This window comes from Schistocerca nitens, chromosome 12 (genome assembly GCF_023898315.1).
Source record: "Schistocerca nitens isolate TAMUIC-IGC-003100 chromosome 12, iqSchNite1.1, whole genome shotgun sequence".
NCBI classification, from domain to species: domain Eukaryota; kingdom Metazoa; phylum Arthropoda; class Insecta; order Orthoptera; family Acrididae; genus Schistocerca; species Schistocerca nitens.
In genome coordinates, this window is record NC_064625.1 from 188,571,546 (window position 1) to 188,595,184 (window position 23,639).

The 23,639-nt window shown below is 44.0% G+C and overlaps 1 protein-coding gene across 1 annotated transcript in view; it reads right to left on the minus strand.

The window, feature by feature from the left end:
* LOC126215008 (tyrosine-protein kinase Fer) overlaps positions 1 to 23,639 on the minus strand; it is a 680,444-nt gene that overhangs the window by 119,052 nt on the left and 537,753 nt on the right. Inside the window, exons 5-6 of the mRNA XM_049941633.1 lie at positions 16,452 to 16,667; positions 7,136 to 7,373 (exon numbers count right to left, since the gene is read on the minus strand). Coding sequence (XP_049797590.1) covers positions 7,136 to 7,373; positions 16,452 to 16,667 — 454 coding nt within the window. The remainder of the gene's footprint in view (positions 1 to 7,135; positions 7,374 to 16,451; positions 16,668 to 23,639) is intronic.

The window sequence follows — 23,639 nt, forward strand, 5'->3', positions numbered from 1 at the left end:
CCCACAAAATAAAAAGTATTATTTGTACGGACACGGAAGGTTCAGGAGTTCTAATGTAGACACGTCTCTCGGTTCTTTTTGTTTCAGATTATTCTGCTAGCACATTCCCAATTTTGAATACATTTTCACTGTAGATCGAATTACCCCCGAATGACTGGAAACGGGAAACACGTATTACGCACCTGTTACACTTAGGCATCGGGGAACCACAAGTTTGCTAACGGAAGGAAGTGTGGAGGTAAAACTCGTAGAGATGAATACAATAAACAGATTCAAATCGATGTAGATTGCGGTAGTTATTTGCAGATGAAGAAATTTGCTCAGGACAGAGTAGCACGGAGAGCTGCATCGAACTACTGTGTGGATTGAGGACCACAGCAACAACATACTGTCTGTCCGTTACAGCTCACGTAGCACATAAGGCCGGTATTACACTATCAAGTTTCTTTGTCAAAGATATTTGATGGTGTAATAGGGAACTTTGTCAAATGTCGTCCAATATTTAATCAAATCTTGCGCCTCGCTGTAGATTTGATCAAAGAAGTCGCTTGTCTTCTGTTCACTGTAATGTGACATGTTACCGCATGGAGCGCTAGCATCGCTGCATTCTGTCGTCTGTAGTGTTTTTATAAATATTGCGGGTAAACACAATTGGTGTGTGCCGACAACTACAAAAGTAATAGAGATGTATGAAGCTGATGACGCGCTTTACAACGTGGGGCACCCTGAATACAAAAATAGATTAAGAAGATTGGAGACCTGACCTAACCTAACCTAACATAACATAACCCTCTCCTGTAGCAAGGAATCGGAGTGTTACAGTGAGCCTGTCTTCTGCAGATGTAGCAGTTCTTAAGTGAATATTGTGCTTTGTGATATGAGGATACACTTCACTGAGCACATACGGAAATGTATGCTCATCCATTCTTAAGTAATTGATGTACGACTTGACGTCCCCCACTATAAGCTCACGTAACAAGTTTTGTCGAATGCTTGTATCGTGTCGTCGTAAAACCCACGGCTTCACCCATGTATGTTTCCTTTTTTTTCCCCCGCTTCTCTTCCGCATATGCACACTGTGGTGTCACCGCTAGACACCACACTTGCTAGGTGGTCGCTTTAAATCGGCCGCGGTCCATTAGTACATGTCGGACCCGCGTGTCGCCACTGTGTGATCGCAGACCGAGCGCCACCACATGGCAGGTCTAGAGAGACGTACGAGCACTCGCCCCAGTTCTACGACGACGTTGCTAGCGACTACACTGACGAAGCCTTTCTCTCATTTGCCGAGAGACAGTTAGAATAGCCTTCAGCTACGTTAATGGCTACGACCTAGCAAGGCGCCATTAACCATTTGTAACGTTGCATGCACCTCAAGATAGAGTCTCACTTGTATCATCCAGAATGCTGTATACCAAAGGACAATATAAAAGTTAAGTGTTCTAGTAGCTACGTTCTTTTCTTTATCACATTCATTACGAATCCTGTTCCAGACTTAACGCCAGACGGCGTGAGTTGACGCGTGCCCTTTCGGCTACTTCACTGTGGACTGGCTGCCTTAACAGTCCACTACACACACAGTGCAATTGTGGTACATGCGGTTAATAACAAGTTGTTGTCAGCCATCTTGAACTTTGACGAAAAAATATGACGACAGTGTAATACCCCTTCTAGCGCTACGTCAAAGATCTTTGTCAAATATATTTGACGGAATATTTGATCACATCTTTGATCAAATCTTTGACAGAGAAATTTGATAGTGTAATACCGGCCTAACCCACACTTTAGCGGTAACAACCTGCGTCTGAATGTTCCGCTTTAGATTGTTCTGCAAATACTTACGAAAACATTTTACACTGTCAACAAATTGTATGCGAGGTTGGCAATTCGCAATGAAACCACAAAAGACTATCCTCACTGCGTGCTGCTCTGACAAATGACAAACTGCGGGGTGGCCACGCCTTCTAGAGCTGCACTGTGCTGCCACGATCGACGGTGTACTTACGGCCGAGCAGAGGAACACAGTCGACGATCGAGATGACGACGTCGACTCAGATAGGCCGCCGACGTATTAAATATCTCGGGCAGAATTAATGTGAATGTTACGGCAGTTATTCGTCGAGTGAAGTGTCTCGTAAGCTTATCTGTATCGAGTCGGAGACAGTTGTAAATACTGACAAGGGAACATCACCATCGCACCGCCCTCAGATTTAGTTACAAGTTGGCGCAGTGGATAGGCCTTGAAAAACTGAACACAGATCAATCGAGAAAACAGGAAGAAGTTGTGTGGAACTGTGAAAAGCAAAATATACGAACTGTGTAGTCCATACGCAGGATAAACAACATCAAGGTTAGTGTGAGCTCAGGAGCGCCGTGGTCCCGTGGTTAGCGTGAGCAGCTGTGGAACGTGAGGTCCTTGGTTCAAGTCTTCCCTCGAGTGAAAATTTTAATTTTTTATTTTCAGACAATTATCAAATTTCAGGCAGTCACACATAATCAACTTCGCTGTCCAAAATTACAGGACTTGTTCGGATATGCTTGAACATATGCAGGATTTGACGGTCTACACACGGATAAATTTGAAAACGTTAAAAACATATGTTTTGACAGAGCACAAGGAAAACTGTGCGACTGTGAAACTCTTGCATTCATGTATTTCAGTTTATGTGACAAACTCTTATGTTTTCATCACTTTTTTGGGAGTGATTATCACATCCACAAGAAAACCTAAATCGGGTAAGGTATAAGAATCTTTTTATCCATTCGCCAAGTGTACAAGTTAGGAGGGTCGACAACATATTCCTGTCATCTGACGCACATGCCGTCACCAGTGTCGTATAGAATATATTAGACGTGTTTTTATGTGGAGGAATCGGTTGACCTATGACCTTGCGATCAAATGTTTTCGGTTCCCATTGGAGAGGCACGCCCTTTCGTCTTCTAATCGCACGGTTTTGCGGTGCGTTCGCAAAACACAGACACTAAACTTATTACAGCGAACAGAATCGTCAATGAACGAACGGACAGATCATAACTTTGCTGCGAAAATAAAGAAATTAAACTTTTCACTCGAGGGAAGACTTGAACCAAGGACCTCTCGTTCCGCAGCTGCTCACGGTAACCATTGGACCACGGCGTTCCTGAGCTCACTCTATCCTTGATGTTGCCTATCTTGCACATGGACTACTCAGTTTGTATATTTTTCTTATTTTTTCATAGTTCCACGCAACTTCTGCCTGTTTTCTCGATTGATCTGTGTTCAGTTTTTCAAGGCCTATCCACTGTACCAACTTATAACTAAATCTGAGGGGGGTGCGATTGGGAGGTTCACTTGTGAGAACATTCCTACGGAAATGGATTGTACGAATTACCTAAATATTCGTATCCATATTGTAATAAAGTGAAGTAATATTTTACATGTTACATTTCCACCCAGTCTCCTCCTGGATTGCACGTAAGAATACGCGGTTGTGCTGGCAGAATATACATAATTTAGGGAAAAAGCTAACGAATCGACAAACAGTGGAGATATCGAGTCGTCGACAGGCAGCGAAACTGGACTGAAAACTGTGCCCGCTTCTGGACGAGTCCTTTCTCTGGGCCAGACAGCACGGGTACCCTGTGCTGAGCACACACACAGACCAGCGTGAGGAGGGACCACTGAACAGCTGCGTAAAACATCACCGGTGTCGGTCTGTTGTAGAATTTTGGTACTAGTTTTATGCTTTTGTATTAATAATGTTTCTAAAAGCGAGAAGATTAGGGTTTAACGTCTCGTCGACAGTGTGGTCGTTAGAGATGGAAAATACGGGGCCACCGAACATTTACAAAGAGGGGCCGGATGTAGTGTCACAGGTTTGTTTAATCCGTGTAAGCCTACACAGAAATGCTGAAACCCTGAACTAGTAGATGCTCGAATGTCGATGCCGACTATCCCACAAGAGCCTACTGACAAAAGTTCGAAAACCAGTGTCGAGTTAACAGTCTAGAGATATACGACAGCCCCTTATGTACCACTCCTATGGGACTGGGAAAACAGTTTAGGTTACTTACAGTGGACACAGAGACATCTAATAGGCATTGTTTCCGGCACTCAATATGAGTGGAGCCGTAAAAATTCTACGATGCGTTCAAAGCTACGTACCCCTTGACGAGCACTTCACAGTGGTTTGCAGAGTGCAGTTGTAGACATAGATTAATATACAACACGAACGGCAGGAGTCCCGACACAGTTCCTGTGGAACATTCAGAGGCACTTGTACTTACATCAATGTCTCTCCATTCGAGATAACGTGCCGCATATTTCCTACCGAGAAACTCTCAACCGAGTTACAAATTTCTTTTAACGCCATACGACTGAACTCTAATTAACGAGCGCCGGTGCGGTTCTCGAGTGAAACGCGTAACAAGACAAAGTGAGAATCCCCCCTCCCGGCGCATTCCGGACGACGACGGAACAATCCCGCGTCCGGCCATCCTGATTTAGGTTTTCCGTGATTTACCTAAATGCCGGGATGGTTCCTTTGAAAGGGCACGGCCGATTTCCATCTCCGTCCTTCCCTAATCCAATGAGACCGATGACCTCGCTGTCTGGTCTCCTACCCCAAAAAAAAAAAAAAAACAATCCAAACAATCCCCCCCTCCCGAACCGGCCGCGTGTAGGAACGCAAATGTCTACACCGCCACGGGGCTTCCGAAAAGAGAAAGATACTTAAAAACTAATAATGCAGCATCCTGTATCTAGCATGTCAACATCTAGTCACACATTCTCCCCCGAGCCCATTATTAGTCAAGGTTCGGTTTAAACAACTTCGTAGGTTGTTGTGCAGATACCATAACTTTATCGCTCAGGTTATCGTCGGCGTACTCCGTGTTCCTTTGTTTGTTGTAATTTGGGTGAAGGGTCAGGTCATTTTTCCACTCTCTGTTATTAGAACATATCTCATAGTTAATATTTAACCAGGTTTTTAAATCTGAGGATCCCCCGCAACTAAGTACCGGGTGATCAAAAAGTCAGTATAAATTTGAAAACTGAATAAATCACGGGATAATGCAGATAGAGGGGTACAAGCTGACACACATGCTTGGAATGGCATGAGGTTTTACTAGAACCAAAAAAATACAAAAGTTCAAAAATGTCCGACAGATGGCGCTTCGTCTGATCAGAGTAGCAATAATTAGCATAACAAAGTAAGACAAAACAAAGTAAATGCTCAATATGTCCACCACCATTCCTCAACAATACCTGTAGTCGAGGAATAATGTTGTGAACAGCACTGTAAAGCATGTCCGGAGTTATGGTGAGGCATTGGCGTCTTTCAGCATCCCTAGAGAGGTCGGTCTATCACGATACACTTGCGACTTCAGGTAACCCCAAAGCCAATAAACGCACGGACTGATGTCTGGGGACCTGGGAGGCCAAGCGTGACGGAAGTGACGGCTGAGCACACGATCATCACCAAACGATGCGCGCAAGAAATCTTTCACGCGTCTAGCAACATGGGGTGGAGCGCCATCCTGCATAAACATCGTACGTTCCAGCAGGTGTTTATCAGCCAGGCTGGGGATGATGCGATTCTGTAACATATCGGCGTACCTCTCACCCGTCACGGTAGCAGTTACTGACGTTTTGCTGTCCAGCGCCATCTGTCGGACATTTTGTGAACTTTGTTTTTTTGTTTTTGTTCTAATAAAACCCCATGTCATTCCAAGCATGTGTGTCAATTTTTCATGTCCATTATGACTATCCGGGCTGTTATGGCGTGGTCGGTTGATGAATTATGTGTCAATTCCCAACGTTTCGTCCCCGTCTGCGGGAGACATCTTCAAGGGGGTCTGTAGCTCGATGGAAGGTCCAACACACCCACTGGCTCGCTACTGACTGCCGCTAAATTCCGTATCCGCGCCGCGGCGTGACGTCACGTGTTTTGAAAACGTCAGTGCAATTGGCCGCTGTCCGCTGCCGTCGATCGCCGTTGCCATCACCCAGTAGTGGACGGGTGGTACACATCTTCTTCAACACCGGCATCCATATACCGTTTAATTTCACGCTGTCCTCCTTTCGGTTGAAATTATTTGAGTGTTTAGCGATTTCGATTGCCTCCCTGTAGAGCCTTTCGTGGTATCCGTTGTGGCCGCTAGTACTTGGGTCTCCTCGAAACGAATATGGTGGTTCCCTGGCTGGAAAGCATGCTCCGCAACAGATGATCGTTCCGTTTCTCCTCTTCTACAATAGCCGTTGTGCTCTTCCAGACGTTTTGAAACCGCTCTTTCAGTGGTACCCACATAAACATCACCACAGCTGCACGGGATCCTATACACTCCAGCTTTTTCTAATGGTTTGCGAGCGTCCTTGGCAGGCTTATGGTATCCCTGTATCTTCCTGGTGGGCTTGTAAATTACGGTAGTATTCCGCTTCGTCAAGATCCTCCCTATTCTTTTCGTTACATTTTTAACAAACGGCAGGAAAACCTTAGATTTTGCAGCATCCTGTACGTCACTACGATTTCTGCGTGGCTGTCTCAACGCACGTGTTAAAGAAGACGTGTACCACCCGTCCACTACTGGCTGATGGCAACGGCGATCGACGGCGACGGACAGCGGCCAATTGCACTGACGTTTTCAAAACACGTGACGTCACGCCGCGGCGTGGGAGCGCGCGGACACGGAATTCAGCGGCAGTCAGTAGCGAGCCAGTGGGTGTGTTGGACCTTCCATCGAGTTACGGACGCCCATGAAGATGTCTCCCGCAGTTGGAGCCGAAACGTTGGGAATCGACACAGAATTCATCAACCGACCACGGCATAACAGCCCGGATAGTCATAATGGACATGACATTTCCGGCCGTGAAAGTCTACATTTTAGTGTCAATTTTTACCTCTCTACCTACATTATTCCGTGGTTTATTAAGTTTTCAAATTTATACTGACTTTTTGATCACCCTGTAGGTACAAAGTGAACGCTTTTCACAGGACTGAGCAGCAAGTTAATTTAAAGCCCCGGCAGCATATTAATCTCGCTGTTTGTAAACTACCACCCGGGGGTGGCTGCTAACTGCAGGCGGCGGTACACACAGGTGAGGAGAACCTCCGAGTAAGAGGCAGCAGAGGGGAAGAAGGCGGCGCACCTCCGGTACCTGCGTGGGCGTGGAGGGCGCCTCGTGCGGCGTGGGCGCGGCGCCGTCGACGTCTGCGGCAGTGGCGGCGGCGCCGTTGGCGGCGGGCGGCTGGCGGAAGGCGGCCTCCACGGAGAGGGAGAGCGAGAGGTCGCAGCCCGAGGGCAGCTCCTCGCAGCCCAGCTCGCTGAGCGCGCCGCGGATCATCTCCAGCTGGCGCTGCAGCCGCCGCTCCACGCACTGCGCCTCCACCAGCTCCCTGTGCAACACCGCCACATCTGACTCCAGTTTCATTCTGTCACGTAACAAAATACGAGTGATGCTGTTATTCAATTGAAAAGCTGCAGTTTGACATTTCGCTTACTGTTTTATCAATCACAATTGGCGTAAGAATCGTGGATTGACCACTGTCATAAAATATTGCACTATGAAATGTGAATAGTTTTTACTTGCAGTTTCGGGGTCTAGTGAAGCAGGGGATACAACCCGTCGGCTCTGACCAACGACGTCATACATTAGTCAGAGATAGTAATGTCTTCACTTCGAGACATAGATAATAAAGCAGTTTTGTGTTCCGGATAAGCGCTATCATCGTAGATTAAAATAATTATTCGTAATGATATTGAGGTAATTTGGAGTATTACTTTGTTGTTGTAGAATAATTTTTAGTGTCTTATTTTCGTTTATAGGAATGGATTTGTCTGTTTGTGGGTATGTAATTTTCGTTACTGTCTGTCTATGTGGCCTTCGGTTATTCCTCGATATTTCTGTGTGGTAAGTTCACTTTTCCATTTGCTTCTTTCACTGTATTCCACTAATTTGACGTATTTCACTGTTTCACTCCACCAATATGTGCATTTTCGTGTTGTGAAGTACGTAATAGAAATTTCTCGGCTGTCGATGTTCTTTCGTTTCCCAGCGCTAGTATCTGTGGTGTCACTGCCAGACACCACACTTGCTAGGTGGTAGCTTAAATCGGCCGCGGTCCATTAGTACATGTCGGACCCGCGTGTCGCCACTGTGCGATCGCAGACCGAGCGCCACCACACGGCAGGTCTCGAGAGACGTACGAGAACTCGCCCCAGTTGTACGACGACGTTGCTAGCGACTATACTGACGAAGCCTTTGCTCTCATTTGCCGAGAGACAGTTAGAATAGCCTTCAGCTAAGTTAATGGCTACGACTTAGCAAGGCGCCAATTGTATCAGTGCATGTATCTTACGAGTCTCATTTGTATAGTCAAGAGAGATGTACCAAAGCAAGCATTAAAAGTTAAGTATATTCCAAAGCTACGTATTTTCTTTATAGCAGTCATAACTTATCCTGCTCCAGACTTGACGCCAGTCGGCGTGTGTGTACGCGTGCCTTTCGGCTTCCTCCTCAGTGTGGCGTGACTAGCTTGTTACGCCACAACAGTATCAGTATGACATTTTAGAATGTGTACTTGCTATATTACGCGCGAAACCCCTGACACAACTACAACTTGTACCCCGTCCTTCACTTCGCCTTTACACTGACGACGCAACTAAAATTTGTATCCCGTCCTTCACTTCTCCTTCACACTGACACTATATGTGTCAAAAGATACAAAGGTTGCATATAGGTATATAGCTCAAGTAACGAATAGGATACTAGTAGCGTCCAAGGCAACAAGAAAACTGTACGGGATACAAATTGTACATGTGTCGTCTTCTTGTCTCCGTGTAGTTCAGATGAGATGTAACATGTCTATTTCCACCTTTTCGTTACCAGTGTACATATATAGAGGTCAACGGAAGTCTCGTATACATATATTACATACGTAGGTCCTTCTGTCATCAGTAGTACTGATATGTACGTAGGAAAAGACTGTTAGTAATAGCGGAGACGAAATAAACAACACATCTACAATTTGTATCCCGTGTTCCACTTAGGGTTTACTGAAGCGGAGGATACATCGTTCAAGTGAAGAACAGGACAGCAATGCTAGGTGAAACTAAGAAACCGACGTACGCTGAACTTGAATCCCGTACTGCACTTAAGCAATACAGTTCGAAAGAGTTTCGACATACAACTGACATACATGTAACGTGATGTATTCTTTGCTAGTAATATATTTCATTCATTTCTTTCCATTCTATTTTGCGGAGAAATACTAAGATACAAACACGCGATATCGTTAACGTGAAAATACTACTTGCCCTTATATATGTGAAGTACAGTTTTTCTCTCTTGCATTCCTTTCTTGCTGAACGTTCTTCTCAGCTCTTTCATATTTGCAATACATGCTCTCTGGCCCGTTCTGACGTCATTGGTCAAAGCCGACGGGTTGTATCCCCTGCTAAACTAGACCCGTTTCATTCTGTGATGTAACAAAATAAAAGTGATGTTGTTATTCAATTGAAAAGCTGGAGTTTGACATTTCGCTTACTGTTTTATCAATCACAATTGCCGTAAGAATCGTGGATTGACCATTGTCATAAAATATTGCACTATGAAATGTGAATAGTTTTTACTTGCAGCTTCGCGTGGCTTGAGGCAGTCACAACTAGCGTGCTATTGATTAAGAAATCGCGTTATCGTCTTTCTAATTAGTTCATGATCGTAGATACAATCATACCCGGTCGTGAAGTTATTGTTATGAGAAAACAATTTCCGAAGGGACCAGAAAGTTCTTAAGGGCGCAAAAACAACTGTAACATCACACAAAAGGGGAATTCAATATTAAAGCTCATGCAAGAACACGATCAAACAGTTTTCTTTTTGTCAATGTAACACGAACATTGAACTGCTGATCTTGGTGTCTGTAATCTTAGCAAAATGCATAATTAAAATGAAAATAGTACTGAGGAGATGATAGGAATGAGCACTGCTAAATGATTCAGTATTCCCAGAACTAATATTTATTATAACTAAAACATATATCGTACCTTAAGCTTAGTACTACAATGACGGTAGATTTTCATGTCCGTTTCGTGTCCATTGAGCGCTCTTTTATATAGCCACTCTCTTTTTGAGTCACCCGTGCGTCGTCACGAAAACTTATAACAGTTCTTCTTTTTACACTTCACTCAAACATAGACATAACACGTTTTTATACATCTAGTAAAATTACATCAGACTGCCACAAATCTACGTCCATCTTACTTAATAAAAACGGTACAAGTCTTTAGCGCTCAAGGCTTCATTTGTTCTCCAGCGAACAAAATAGTGAAGGATCGCATATACATCCGTATTCTACTGTTTATGTTGCCGCCCAAAGACGACGAATTACGTTATTTAGAAAATTCCACCGTCGCTATGCGACGCCTTATTATACATTAATCATTCTTTATAAACAAGTATTTGCCTCCTGGCCGAAAGTATTAACTTTTTGCTGTTTTAAGGAAGCCAAAAATATCGAATATTACAATTTCGAACTGAGGCGCCGAGACCCGTATAAAAATATTGAAGCTGTAACGTGATTATTCAGATCGAGTTAATTACTATAAAATATTTTGAAACCGTGTGCACCGACAAAATACAGCATACAGAAAATGTTTGGTGCACCGACAAAATATAGCATACAGAAAATGTTTGGTAAAATGTGTCAGACTTCCTAGATCACGTTACGTCAAAAAACACAGTATCGCTTCTCGGAGACTTCAATGCACAAACTGGCAAAGAATGTCAGCACAGATCAATAGTAGGAAAATTGCCAGCACTTGAAAGAACCGACGCAAATGGAGAAAGACTCTGAAGCTTATGCTGATAGCGTAACATTGCAGTAAAATCTATATTCTTCAAAAAATTCCTAGAAAACAAACTACACGCGTATCACCAAATCCGATTTGTGTTGAAAAATTACTTGATCGTGTTGCTACAAGTAGACCTACAGACACGGAAGTGTACAATGCAAAAGTTGCCAAGTGTGCCGGTTTGGATTCAATCTATCAATAAATTCGGTGTCAGACCAATATTTAGAAAAAAGAACCACACCGGCCCATAAAGTTTGACATACAGAAGTTACCTAGACAAAATGATTACAAAATACAACTGGAAAAAAGAATCTAAATGTCGGGAACAACTTCGGAGGGACATTATCGAACTGAGGAAGAAACTATCCCTCTTAAAAAGAAATGGAATTGTGCTCGGTGGAATGACAATTGTGACGAGTTAATTATACAGAGACAATGAGTTTGGAATATCTGGCACACAAATAAAATAAGAAGAGGAAAAAATTTATACAAGCCAGGAGACATGCATCAAAAGGTCTCAAAGAGATCAACAAATGTCAACTTAGTCGCACTTTAAGCAGAAAAACATAGGGAACTTTTATAAAATATTAAAAAATGGATTAAAGTAGTGCACACCACCAAGTTTACAGTTTACAGATCCGACAACACGTACGACTGCATATAATAACACCGAGAACTGCACAATACTTGTGGACTACTTCAAAGAACTACACAACTGAAATCCACCAGAAGAAGAATTTCATTTTGATAATGTAATCCAAATACAACTCGACACAAAGCCACCAATAACAAAGGAACAATACAGTTGCTGAAATGTGGAAGCTCTCCTGTGATATTATCCTATGTCTAACAGAGTTCATTAATGAAATGTGGACAACGAAGAACTTACCATGAGAATGGACATCAGCATTAATATATCCACTATATAAAAAAGGAAAGGAAACCGATCCCAACGATTACAGAGGATCTCCCTCTTATTATTGACATATAAGATCTTGTCCATGTCACTTTTAAAGAGAGCTGAAGCAGACTCGACCCACAATTAGGAGAGTACCAAGCAGGATTTAGGAAAGTAAGGTCTTGTGCGGAACAAATACTTAAAGAACGTAACAGAAATTAAACAAATAAGAAACTTGAAATAGATGATAACTTTTGTAGATTTTAAGTAGGCATACGGCTCCGTAGATAGAAATGCAGTAATAACATTATAGAGGAATCTGGACTCGAAAATAACGCTACAAAAATAAGGAACTTTAACAAGCACAACATCAAAAGTTAAATTTATATGGAAACTGCCAAAACATTTTGAAATAAAATCAGGATTAAGACAAGGACATGATTTAAACCCCACCCTCCTCCCAACTTATTAACTGCACACTACAGAAGGTAGTCAGAGAATGAGTGTTCAACTAGGAAGAAACCCAAATAAAATCACCGCAGATTGTCTAGGTTTTGCAGATGAGATGGCATTAATCACTAACTCACTGCATAGTGTCAAAGAAAAAATCACAGAACTACAGAAACAAGCAGACAAAATAGGAGTAAAAACATAAAAACATAAATGAAAAAGGCATTCCAAATGACAAAAAACGTATTAAGAAAAAAACTAACACTACCAAACAGTCACAATGCCTGAAACATTGCATGCAGCACAAACACTTAAACTAATAAGATTTGGGGATCTTGAAAACTGAAAAAAGCTGAAAGAAGAATTACAAGGAAAATACTGGGACCTAGAAGTAATAGTAACATTGAATATACAGGGTGTTACAAAAAGGTACGTCCAAACATTCAGGAAACATTCCTCATACACAAAGAAAGAAAATATGTTATGTGGACATGTGTCCGGAAACGTTTACTTCCCATGTTAGAGCTCATTTTATTACTTCTCGTCAAATCACATTAATCATGGAATGGAAACACACAGCAACAGAACGTACCAGTCTGACTTCAAACACTTTGTTACAGGAAATGTTCAAAATTTCCTCCGTTAGCGAGGATACATGCATCCACCCTCCGTCGCACGGAATCCCTGATGCGCTGATGCAGCCCTGGAGAATGGCGTATTGTATCACAGCCGTCCACAATACGAGCACGAAGAGTCTCTACATTTGGTACCGGGGTTGCGTAGACAAGAGCTTTCAAATGCCCCCGTAAATGAAAGTCAAGAGGGTTAAGGTCAGGAGAACGTGGAGGCCACGGAATTGGTCCGCCTCTACCAATCCATCGGTCATCGAATCTGTTGTTGAGAAGCGTACGAACACTTCGACTGAAATGTGCAGGAGCTCCATCGTGCACGAACCACATGTTGTGTCGTACTTGTAAAGGCACATGTTCTAGCAGCAAAGGTAGAGTATCCCGTATGAAAACATGATAACGTGCTCCATTGAGCGTAGGTGGAAGAACATGGGGCCCAATCAAGACATCACCAACAATGCCTGCCCAAACGTTCACAGAAAATCTGTGTTGATGACGTGATTGCACAATTACGTGCGAATTCTCGTCAGCCCACACATGTTGATTGTGAAAATTTACAATTTGATCACGTTGCAACGAAGCCTCATCCGTAAAGAGTACATTTGCACTGAAATGAGGATTGACACATTGTTGGATGAACCATTCGCAGAACTATCAGCTGCTGATAGTGCCTGCACACGCTGTACGCGGTACGGCAACAACTGGTTCTCCCGTAGCACTCTCCATACAGTGACGTGGTCAACGTTACCTTGTACAGCAGCAACTTCTCTGACGCTGACATTAGGGTTATCGTCAACTGCACGAAGAATTGCCTCGTCCATTGCAGGTGTCCTCGTCGTTCTAGGTCTTCCCAAGTCGCGAGTCATAGGCTGGAATGTTCCGTGCTCCCTAAGACGCCGCACGTCTTCCTGTCGGGACACCTTCGTTCTGGAAATCTGTCTCGATACAAACGTACCGCGCCACGGCTATTGCACCGTGCTAATCCGTACATCAAATGGGCATCTGCCAACTCCGCATTTGTAAACATTGCACTGACTGCAAAACCACGTTCGTGATGAACACTAACCTGTTGATGCTACGTACTGATGTGCTTGATGCTAGTACTGTAGAGCAATGAGTCGCACGTCAACACAAGCACCGAAGTCAACATTACCTTCCTTCAATTGGGCCAACTGGCGGTGAATCGAGGAAGTACAGTACATACTGACGAAACTAAAATGAGCCTTAGCATGGAAATTAAGCGTTTCCGGACACATGTCCACATAACATCTTTTCTTTATTTGTGTGTGAGGAATGTTTCCTGAAAGTTTGGTCGTACCTTTTTGTAACACCCTGTATAAAAAAAATGGCAATTTTAGATTCTTGCACACAACCCCATCAGATAAATTTCTGCACATGCCAATGAGCATAGGATTTTGATGTGAGTCTAGGGGGGATGGTGGGGTTAGGTTTACAGCAGCGATAGCACTGCTACCAATTTTGGTGTTACCGCTGCTGGACAGATTACCACTATACTGAGGTGTAGCAGGCATTTACCTGTTTCAAAGCCGCACGGGGTAGCCACGTGGTCTAAGCTGCCTCGTCACAGTTCGCGCGGCTCCCTCTGTCGGAGGTTCGAGTCCTCCCTCGGGCACGGTTGTGTGTTGTCCTTAGCATAAGTTAGTTTAAGTAGTGTGTAAGCTTAGAGACTGAAGAACTCAGCAGTCTGGTACCATAGGACCTTTCCACGCCACCGGTTTAAACTTGCTATGACAAGGTGTTACAACTAATGATTTTCATCTGACAGTGACTCTAGGAGGGATGTGGAAGCAGTGTTCGTTTGGCAGCATAGAGCGTATCACCACCGTCACAATATTGCCGGCACTTAGTCGACTGCCGTACTGAGACAATGCTGTCACTCCACCTGTTACGACTTCACAATGGCCGGGTAATGGTCAGCTGAATGTAGGGATTTACAAGTGAGTGTAGGGGGACTGTAGAAGTGGAGTGGAGTTTTCAACAGTAACAACAACATTCTTGTTCATAACTTTGCTGGTGACCTGTAAATCACCATATTAGAACAGTTTGCATGTTTCAGCCTTGCAATGCCCTGGTATTCATTTAACAAGGGATGTTGTGGTTTTGGTTTTATTTTTCATAGCTGTAGGTTGTGGTTTTTTGGCATCAATAGTTTTGGTTGATGGAAATACAGAAGCGTCCGATCCCGCCCGTCTGCTTTGACCCAAGACGTCACAAATATGGCGGAAACGACCATAAACCACGATTCCAATATGGCGCATATAAAGTCGTTACGTACACATTATGAGGACGAAAATACATCGAAAAACAAACACACACACGTTCCATAAAAAGCCTAATGACGCTAACGGGACAAACGCGGGAAATAGGGGCTTTTTGGGTGGGAACAAACTAAATGTAAACAAATTTAGACACCCACCCCCATAGAAAACCACCCAAAACGACGAAAAAAAACCGACATCACAAAACTCCCCAAATACCACTAAAGACAATATAATCTGGAATCGGACACTTCCCTTGACCTATATCACTCAACAGCAGCTCCCGATCCCATAAATTAGGACCTAACACTTCCCTTGACCTATATAGCTCAAAAACATCTCCCGATACCAAAACCAACATTCACAGCCACACATTGGGATCGAACACTTCCCTTGACTGTTATCCTTACAACATCTCCACATACAGCCGTCCCTGGTCCCAGAAGCCGGAACTTTAAGTAAGCCTCATTTCCTCACGACATACTGAATACTTCACGACTTCATCCAAAAATCCGAATAGTTGAAGAAATTTTATTAGAGACAACGCACTGTCCCCCATCATAGCCTCATAGCCGACAACCGAAAACTGTTGACCCAGTCAGTCATATCCATACCTACCAAAGACATAAAAAAAGCAATTTACCAAAATTGACACACGACGCCACACTCGCAAATGGTTCAAATGGCTCTGACCACTATGGGACTTAACATCTGAGGTCATCAGTCCCCTAGAACTTAGAACTACTTAAACCTAACTAACCTAAGGACATCACACACATGCATGCCCGAGGCAGGATTCGAACCTGCGACCGCAGCAGTCGCGCGGTTCCAGACTGAAGCGCCTAGAACCGCTCGGCCACCAGCGACCGGCTGCCACACTCGCAAGCTAAACCAAAAACATCACCTAACACACCACCATGGAGCACCAGCGATCGCATCAAAACGACTCCTACAAACACGCCACTCTGAAAAACTAAATTCCGCGCCGTCGTGACGTCACACACAACAGCCTTACGTCACGAGTCAAAGCCGACGGGTGGGATCGGACGCTTCGGTCGACCCAATTTTTTATTCGTCATTTTGTGTGTTTTGGGATCGCGGTGTGGTCTCTTTCACTGTTGTATATACCTCGTGACCCACCCTAAAAGACCCAATTTCCCGCGGTTGTCCCGTTAGTTGGATTGTATTTTTGGAGGGAGCTGTTATTGTCTTATTTATACGTATTTTCGTGCTTGTTGCCGTGTGTATGTAGTGAGACACTGAAGACGCTCAGAATAGCCGTTTCCGCCTTCTTCGTGCTGTGACGGGTCAAAGCAGACGGATGAAATGGGAGCCTTGCGTGGCAGCCAGCAGACGGGTAGGTACCTGGCGGCCGGCTCGGAGGGCAGCTGCGCGGTCAGGTGGTGCTGGAGCTCCTGGTTGTCGCGCACGCCGGCCTCCAGCTCCTGCAGGCGCGCGCGCAGGCTCTCGATGGTGAGGTTGTCCACGGCCAGCTGGTTGGGCAGCAGCTTCCCCGACGTGTCCTCCACCAGGCTGTCGTCGAACGACAGCGTCGGCGTGGCCGGCCCTTGCGGCGACGACCTGCAACCGCAGCTCTCACAAACCGAGTCAACTTCCGACCCGAGGTCGGCTAAAAACTTGCATTGTCAAAAATACAAACTGAACAGTAACCGATCAGAATGCTGGATATGGAGAAATGTTCGATACGAGTCACCAGCTTCGACCAGTAACAGCAAACTTGCGACAAACGCCACGAGCAATATCGCAACTATAACGTGATGTCTGTAGTTCCTTCTCTAGATTGTCGCACACATGACAAAATGGTAGATATCGAAATAGACGACAGAGGGATAGAGAAACAATTCAAATCGCTCAAAAGAGGAAAGGCCGCTGGACCGGATGGGATACCAGTTCCATTTTACACAGAGTACGCCAAGGAACTTGCCCCCCTTCTTGCAGCGGTGTACCGTAGGTCTCTAGAAGAGCGTAGCGTTCCAAAAGATTCGAAAAGGGCACAGGTCATCCCCGTTTTCAAGAAGGGACGTCGAACAGATGTGCAGAACTATACACCTATATCTCTAACGTCGATCAGTTGCAGAATTTTGGAACACGTATTATGTTAGAGTATAATGACTTTTCCGGAAACTAGAAATCTGTCGGAATCAGCATGGGTTTCGAAAAAGACGGTCGTGTGAAACCCAGCTCGAGCTCTTGGTCCACGAGACTCAGAGGGCCATAGACACGGGATCACAGGTAGATGCCGTGTTTCTTGACTTCCGCAAGGCGTTCGATACAGTTCCCCACAGTCGTTTAATGAAGAAAGTAAGAGCATATGGACTATCAGACCAATTGTGTCATTGCATTGAAGAGCTCCTAGATAACAGAACGCAGCATATCATTCTCAATGGAGAGAAGTCTTCCGAAGTAAGAGTGATTTCAGGTGTGCCGCAGGGGAGTGTCATAGGAACGTTGCTATTCACAATATACATAAATGACCTTGTGGATGACATCGGAAGTTCACTGAGGATTTTTGCGGATGATGCTGTGGTATATCGAGAGGTTGTAACAATGGAAAATTGTACGGAAATGCAGGAGGATCTGCAGCGAATTGACGCACGGTGCAGGGAATGGGAATTGAATCTCAATGTAGACAAGTGTAATGTGCTGCGAATACATAGAAAGATAGATCCCTTATCATTTAGCTACAAAATAGCAGGTCAGCAACTGGAAGCAGTTAATTCCATAAATTATCTGGGAGTACGCATTAGGAGTGATTTAAAATGGAATGATCATATAAAGTTGATCGTCGGTAAAGCAGATGCCAGACTGAGATAAATTGGAAGAATCCTAAGGAAATGCAATCCGAAAACAAAGGAAGTAGGTTACAGTACACTTGTTCGCCCACTGTTTGAATATTGCTCAACAGTGTGGGATCCGTACCAGATAGGGTTGATAGAAGAGATAGAGAAGATTCAACGGAGAGCGGCTCGCGTCGTTACAGGATTATTTAGTAATCGCGAAAGCGTTATGGAGATGATAGATAATCTCAAGGGGAAGACCCCGCAAGAGAGACGCTCTGTAGGTCGGTACGGGCTTTTGATGATGTTTCGAGAACATACCTTCACCGAGGAGTCAAGCAGTGTATTGCTCCCTACTATGTATATCTCGCGAAGAGACCGTGAGGATAAAATCTGAGAGATTAGAGCCCACACAGAGACATAGCGACAATCCTCCTTTCCACGAACAATACGAGACTGGAATAGAAGGGAGAACCGATAGAGGTACTCAAGGTACCCTCCGCCACACACCGTCGGGTGGCTTGCGGAGTATGGATGTAGACGTAGATGTAGATGTCACTGGCAATACTTTCAAATGGGCTGAGGTATAGATTTGGCTGTAACCACAATCAGGTCTTTCTTCAGTATCACATCGTTGGCTGCGCCTACTCGCAACCGAACTGTCACATTCCGACCTAACCTAGACCTCGGCCGAGCATCACAACCGGTTTTTTCCACTATCGAATTCGTCGGCTTCGTCGACACACGACGAAATTGTTACTTTCAGTCCTAACCTATACCTCGGGCTAAGCTACAGATCAGTTTCATTTTTTTGCTTCCCAATTCGTCTGCTAACAGCAAACCTGTGAATATACGCACTATATACAGGGTGTTACAAAAAGGTACGTCCAAACTTTCAGGAAACATTCCTCACACACAAAGAAAGAAAATATGTTATGTGGGCATGTTTCCGGAAACGCTTACTTTCCATGTTAGAGCTCATTTTATTACTTCTCTTCAAATCACATTAATCACGGAATGGAAACACACAGCAACAGAACGTACCAGTCTGACTTCAAACACTTTGTTACAGGAAATGTTCAAAATGTCCTCCGTCAGCAAGGATACATGCATCCACCCTTCGTCGCAGGGAATCCCTGATGCGCTGATGCAGCCCTGGAGAATGGCGTATTGTATCACAGCCGTCCACAATACGAGTACGAAGAGTCTCTACATTTGGTACCGGAGTTGCGTAGACAAGAGCTTTCAAATTCCCCCATAAATGAAAGTCGAGAGGGTTGAGGTCAGGAGAGCGTGGAGGCCACGGAATTGGTCCGCCTCTACCAATCCATCGGTCATCGAATCTGTTGTTGAGAAGCGTACGAACACTTCGACTGAAATGTGCAGGAGCTCCATCGTGCATGAACCACATGTTGTGTCGTACTTGTAAAGGCACATGTTCCAGCAGCAAAGGTAGAGTATCCCGTATGAAATCATGATAACGTGCTCCATTGAGCGTAGGTGGAAGAACACGGGGCCCAATCGAGACATCACCAACAATGCCTGCCCAAACGTTCACAGAAAATCTGTGTCGATGACGTGATTGCACAATTGCGTGCGGATTCTCGTCAGCCCACACATGTTGATTGTGAAAATTTACAATTTGATCACGTCGGAATCAAGCCTCATCCGTAAAGAGAACATTTGCACTGAAATGAGGATTGACACATTGTTGGATGAACCATTCGCAGAACTATCAGCTGCTGATAGTGCCTGCACACGCTGTACGCGGTACGAAAACAACTGGTTCTCCCGTAGCACTCTCCATACAGTGACGTGGTCAACGTTACCTTGTACAGCAGCAACTTCTCTGACGCTGACATTAGGGTTATCGTCAACTGCACGAAGAATTGCCTCGTCCATTGCAGGTGTCCTCGTCGTTCTATGTCTTCCCCAGTCGCGAGTCACAGGCTGGAATGTTCCGTGCTCCCTAAGACGCCGATCAATTGCTTCGAATGTCTTCCTGTCGGGACACCTTCGTTCTGGAAATCTGTCTCGATACAAACGTACCGCGCCACGGCTATTGCCCCGTGCTAATCCGTACCTCAAATGGGCATCTGCCAACTCCGCATTTGTAAACATTGCACTGACTGCAAAACCACATTCGTGATGAACACTAACCTGTTGATGCTACGTACTGATGTGCTTGATACTAGTACTGTAGAGCAATGAGTCGCATGTCAACACAAGCATCGAAGTCAACATTACCTTCCTTCAATTGGGCCAACTGGCGGTGAATCGAGTAAGTACAGTACATACTGACGAAACTAAAATGAGCTCTAACATGGAAATTAAGCGTTTCCGGACACATGTCCACATAACATCTTTTCTTTATTTGTGTGTGAGGAATGTTTCCTGAAAGTTTGGCCGTACCTTTTTGTAACACCCTGTATACGTAAAAAAGAGGTGTGACAGCAGCCATTAACATTACGTCACTGAGCCAAGCGGACGACTTGTTCGAACATTTCTCTTGACGCTAATTTCCTATGCCTCGTAATTAACGTGAGGTTGTATTTCGCGTAATCTTCGAGAACCTTAAGCATAGAAGTGCTGCCCACCCCATATTGTCAGCGATATGTATCAAACGTTCGATTGTCGAAGCAGTGAAAACAAAGGCGATAAATAACGAACGTAGTTTAAAATGAATGTAATATAAAATCAAACCTTAATACTACTACCGTCACTTTAAGCGATGTAATGAAGGAACTGGGAGACTGATTTACCTCAGACGCAAGCGACATTCTGAGCGCGGATAAAGCCGGCGACTGGAAGCATTTCCGTCTTCCCGTATCGAGGATAAACTCGTGAAATGTTTTTGAGAAATATCGGGAGAGTGTCACACGGATAAGATTTTCCTGATAATCGTAAACTGTGCGACTACAGGTACCGCAAAATGTATAGTTCACATCTCTTCCCCAGTCCGCCCTCTCTCGCAATGGATGATTTTAATGACTTCGACAATCGTTCAGTGTTTTGGCTGTGCACGGGTGAATCGCCTGAAGACACAAACAATACCGAGTGATTCAGAAACTCGTTATCGAAATCCTCATTGTTCGATTTTTGATACGATTTGAAGCCGTCGATTATCACTTTTGTACATGCAAGAGTCTATACAAGGGCGATGTACATGAGGACAATATTATGGAAATGGAAGAGGATGTAGATGAAGATGAAATGGGAGATACGATACTGCGTGAAGAGTTTGACAGAACACTGAAAGACCTGATTCGAAACAAGGCACCGGGAGTAGACAACATTCCATTAAAACTACTGACGGCCTTGGGAGAGCCAGTCCTGACAAAACTCTACCATCTGGTGAGCAAGATCTATGAGACAGGCGAAATACCCTCTGACTTCAATAAGAATATAATAATTCCAATCCCAAAGAAAGCAGGTGTTGACAGATGTGAAAATTACCGAACTATCAGTTTAATAAGTCACAGCTGCAAAATACTAACGCGAATTATTTACAGACGAATGGAAAAACTGGTAGAAGCCGACCTCGGGGAAGATCAGTTTGGATTCCGCTGAAATGTCGGGACACGTGAGGCAATACTGACCCTACGACTTATCCTAGAAAATAGATTAAGGAAAGGCAAACCTACATTCTAGCATTTGTAGACTTAGAGAAAGCTTTTGACAATGTTGACTGGAATACTCTCTTTCAAATTCTAAAGGTGGCAGGGGTAAAATACAGGTAGCGAAAGGCTATTTACAATTTGTACAGAAACCAGATGGCAGTTATAAGAATCGAGGGGCATGAAAGGGAAGCAGTGGTTGGGAAGGGAGTGACACAGGGTTGTAGCCTCTCCCCGATGTTATTCAATCTGTATATTGAGCAAACAGTGAAGGAAACAAAAGAAAAATTTGGAGCATTTATTAAACTCCACGGAGAAGAAATAAAAACGTTGAGGTTCGCCGATGACATTGTAAAGAGACAGCAAAGGACTTGGAAGAGCAGTTCAACGGAATGGACAGTGTCTTGAAAGGAGGATAGACGATGAACATCAACAAAAGCAAAACGAGAATAATGGAATGTAGCCGAATTAAGTCGGATGATGCTGAGGGAATTAGATTAGGAAACGAGACACTTAAAGTAGTAAAGGAGTTTTGCTACTTGGAGAGCCAAATAACTGATGATGGTCGAAGTAGAGAGGATATAAAATGTAGACAGGCAATGGCAAGGAAAGCGTTTCTGAAAAAGAGAAATTTATTAACATCGAGTATAGAATTAAGTGTCAAGAAGTCGTTTCTGAAAATATTTGTATGGAGTGTAGCCATGTATGGAAATGAAACATGGACGATAAATAGTTTGGAGAAGAAGAGAATAGAAGCTTTCGAAATGTGGTGCTACAGAAGAATGCTGAAGATTAGATGGGTAGATCACATAACTAATGAGGAGGTATTGAATAGAATTGGGGAGAAGAGGAGTTTGTGGCACAACTTGACAAGAAAAAGGGACTGGTTGGTAGGACATGTTCTGAGGCATCAAGGGATCACAAATTTAGCATTGGAGGGCAGCGTGGAGGGTAAAAATCGTAGAGGGAGACCAAGACATGAAAACACTAAGCAGATTCAGAAGGATGTAGGTTGCAGTAAGTACTGGGAAATGAAGAAGCTTGCACAGGACAGAGTAGCATGGAGAGCTGCATCAAACCAGTCTCTGGACTGAAGACCACAACAACAACATCGTTGCTAAAACAATTAGAAGTTCCATATGAGAACCCATTACCCATTACTTATGTGATCTACCCATCTAATCTTCAGCATTCTTCTGTAGCACTACATTTCGAAAGCTTCTATTCTCTTCTTGTCTAAACAATTTATCGTCCATGTTTCACTTCCATACATGGCTACACTCCATACAAATACTTTCAGAAACGACTTCCTGACACTTAAATCTATACTCGATGTTAACAAATTTCTCTTCTTCAGGAACGCTTTCCTTGCCATTGCATGTCTACATTTTATATCCTCTCTACTTCGACCATCATCAGTTATTTTGCTCCCCACGTAGCAAAACTACTTTACTACTTTAAGTGTCTCATTTCCAAATCTAATTCCCTCAGCATCACCCGACTTAATTCGACTACATTCCATTATCATCCTTTTGCTTTTGTTGACGTTCATTTTATATCCTCCTTTCAAGACACTATCCATTCCGTTCAACTGTTCTTCCAAGTCCTTTGCTGTCTCTGACAGAATTTTAATGTCATCGGCGACCCTTAAAGTTTTTATTTCTTCTCCATGGATTTTAATACCTACCCCGAATTTTTCTTTGGTTTCCTTCATTACTTGCTCAATATACAGATTGAATAAAGTCGGGGAGAGGTTAGAACCCTGTCTCACTCCCTTCCCAACCACTGCTTCCCTTTCATGCCCCTCAACTCTTATAACTGCCATTTGGTTTCTATACAAATTGTAAATAGCCTTTCAAAACGGTTCAAATGGCTCTGAGCACTATGGGACTTAACATCTGTGATGATCAGTCCCCTAGAACTTAGAACTAGTTAAACCTAACTAACCTAAGGACATCACACATATCCATGCCCGAGGCAGGATTCGAACCTGCGACCGTAGCAATCGCGCGGATCCGGACCGAGCGCCTTAACCGCTAGACCACCCCGGCCGGCAATAGCCTTTCGCTCCCTGTATTTGACCCCTGCCACCTTCAGAATTTGAAAGAGAGTATTCCAGTCAACATTGTCAAAAGCTT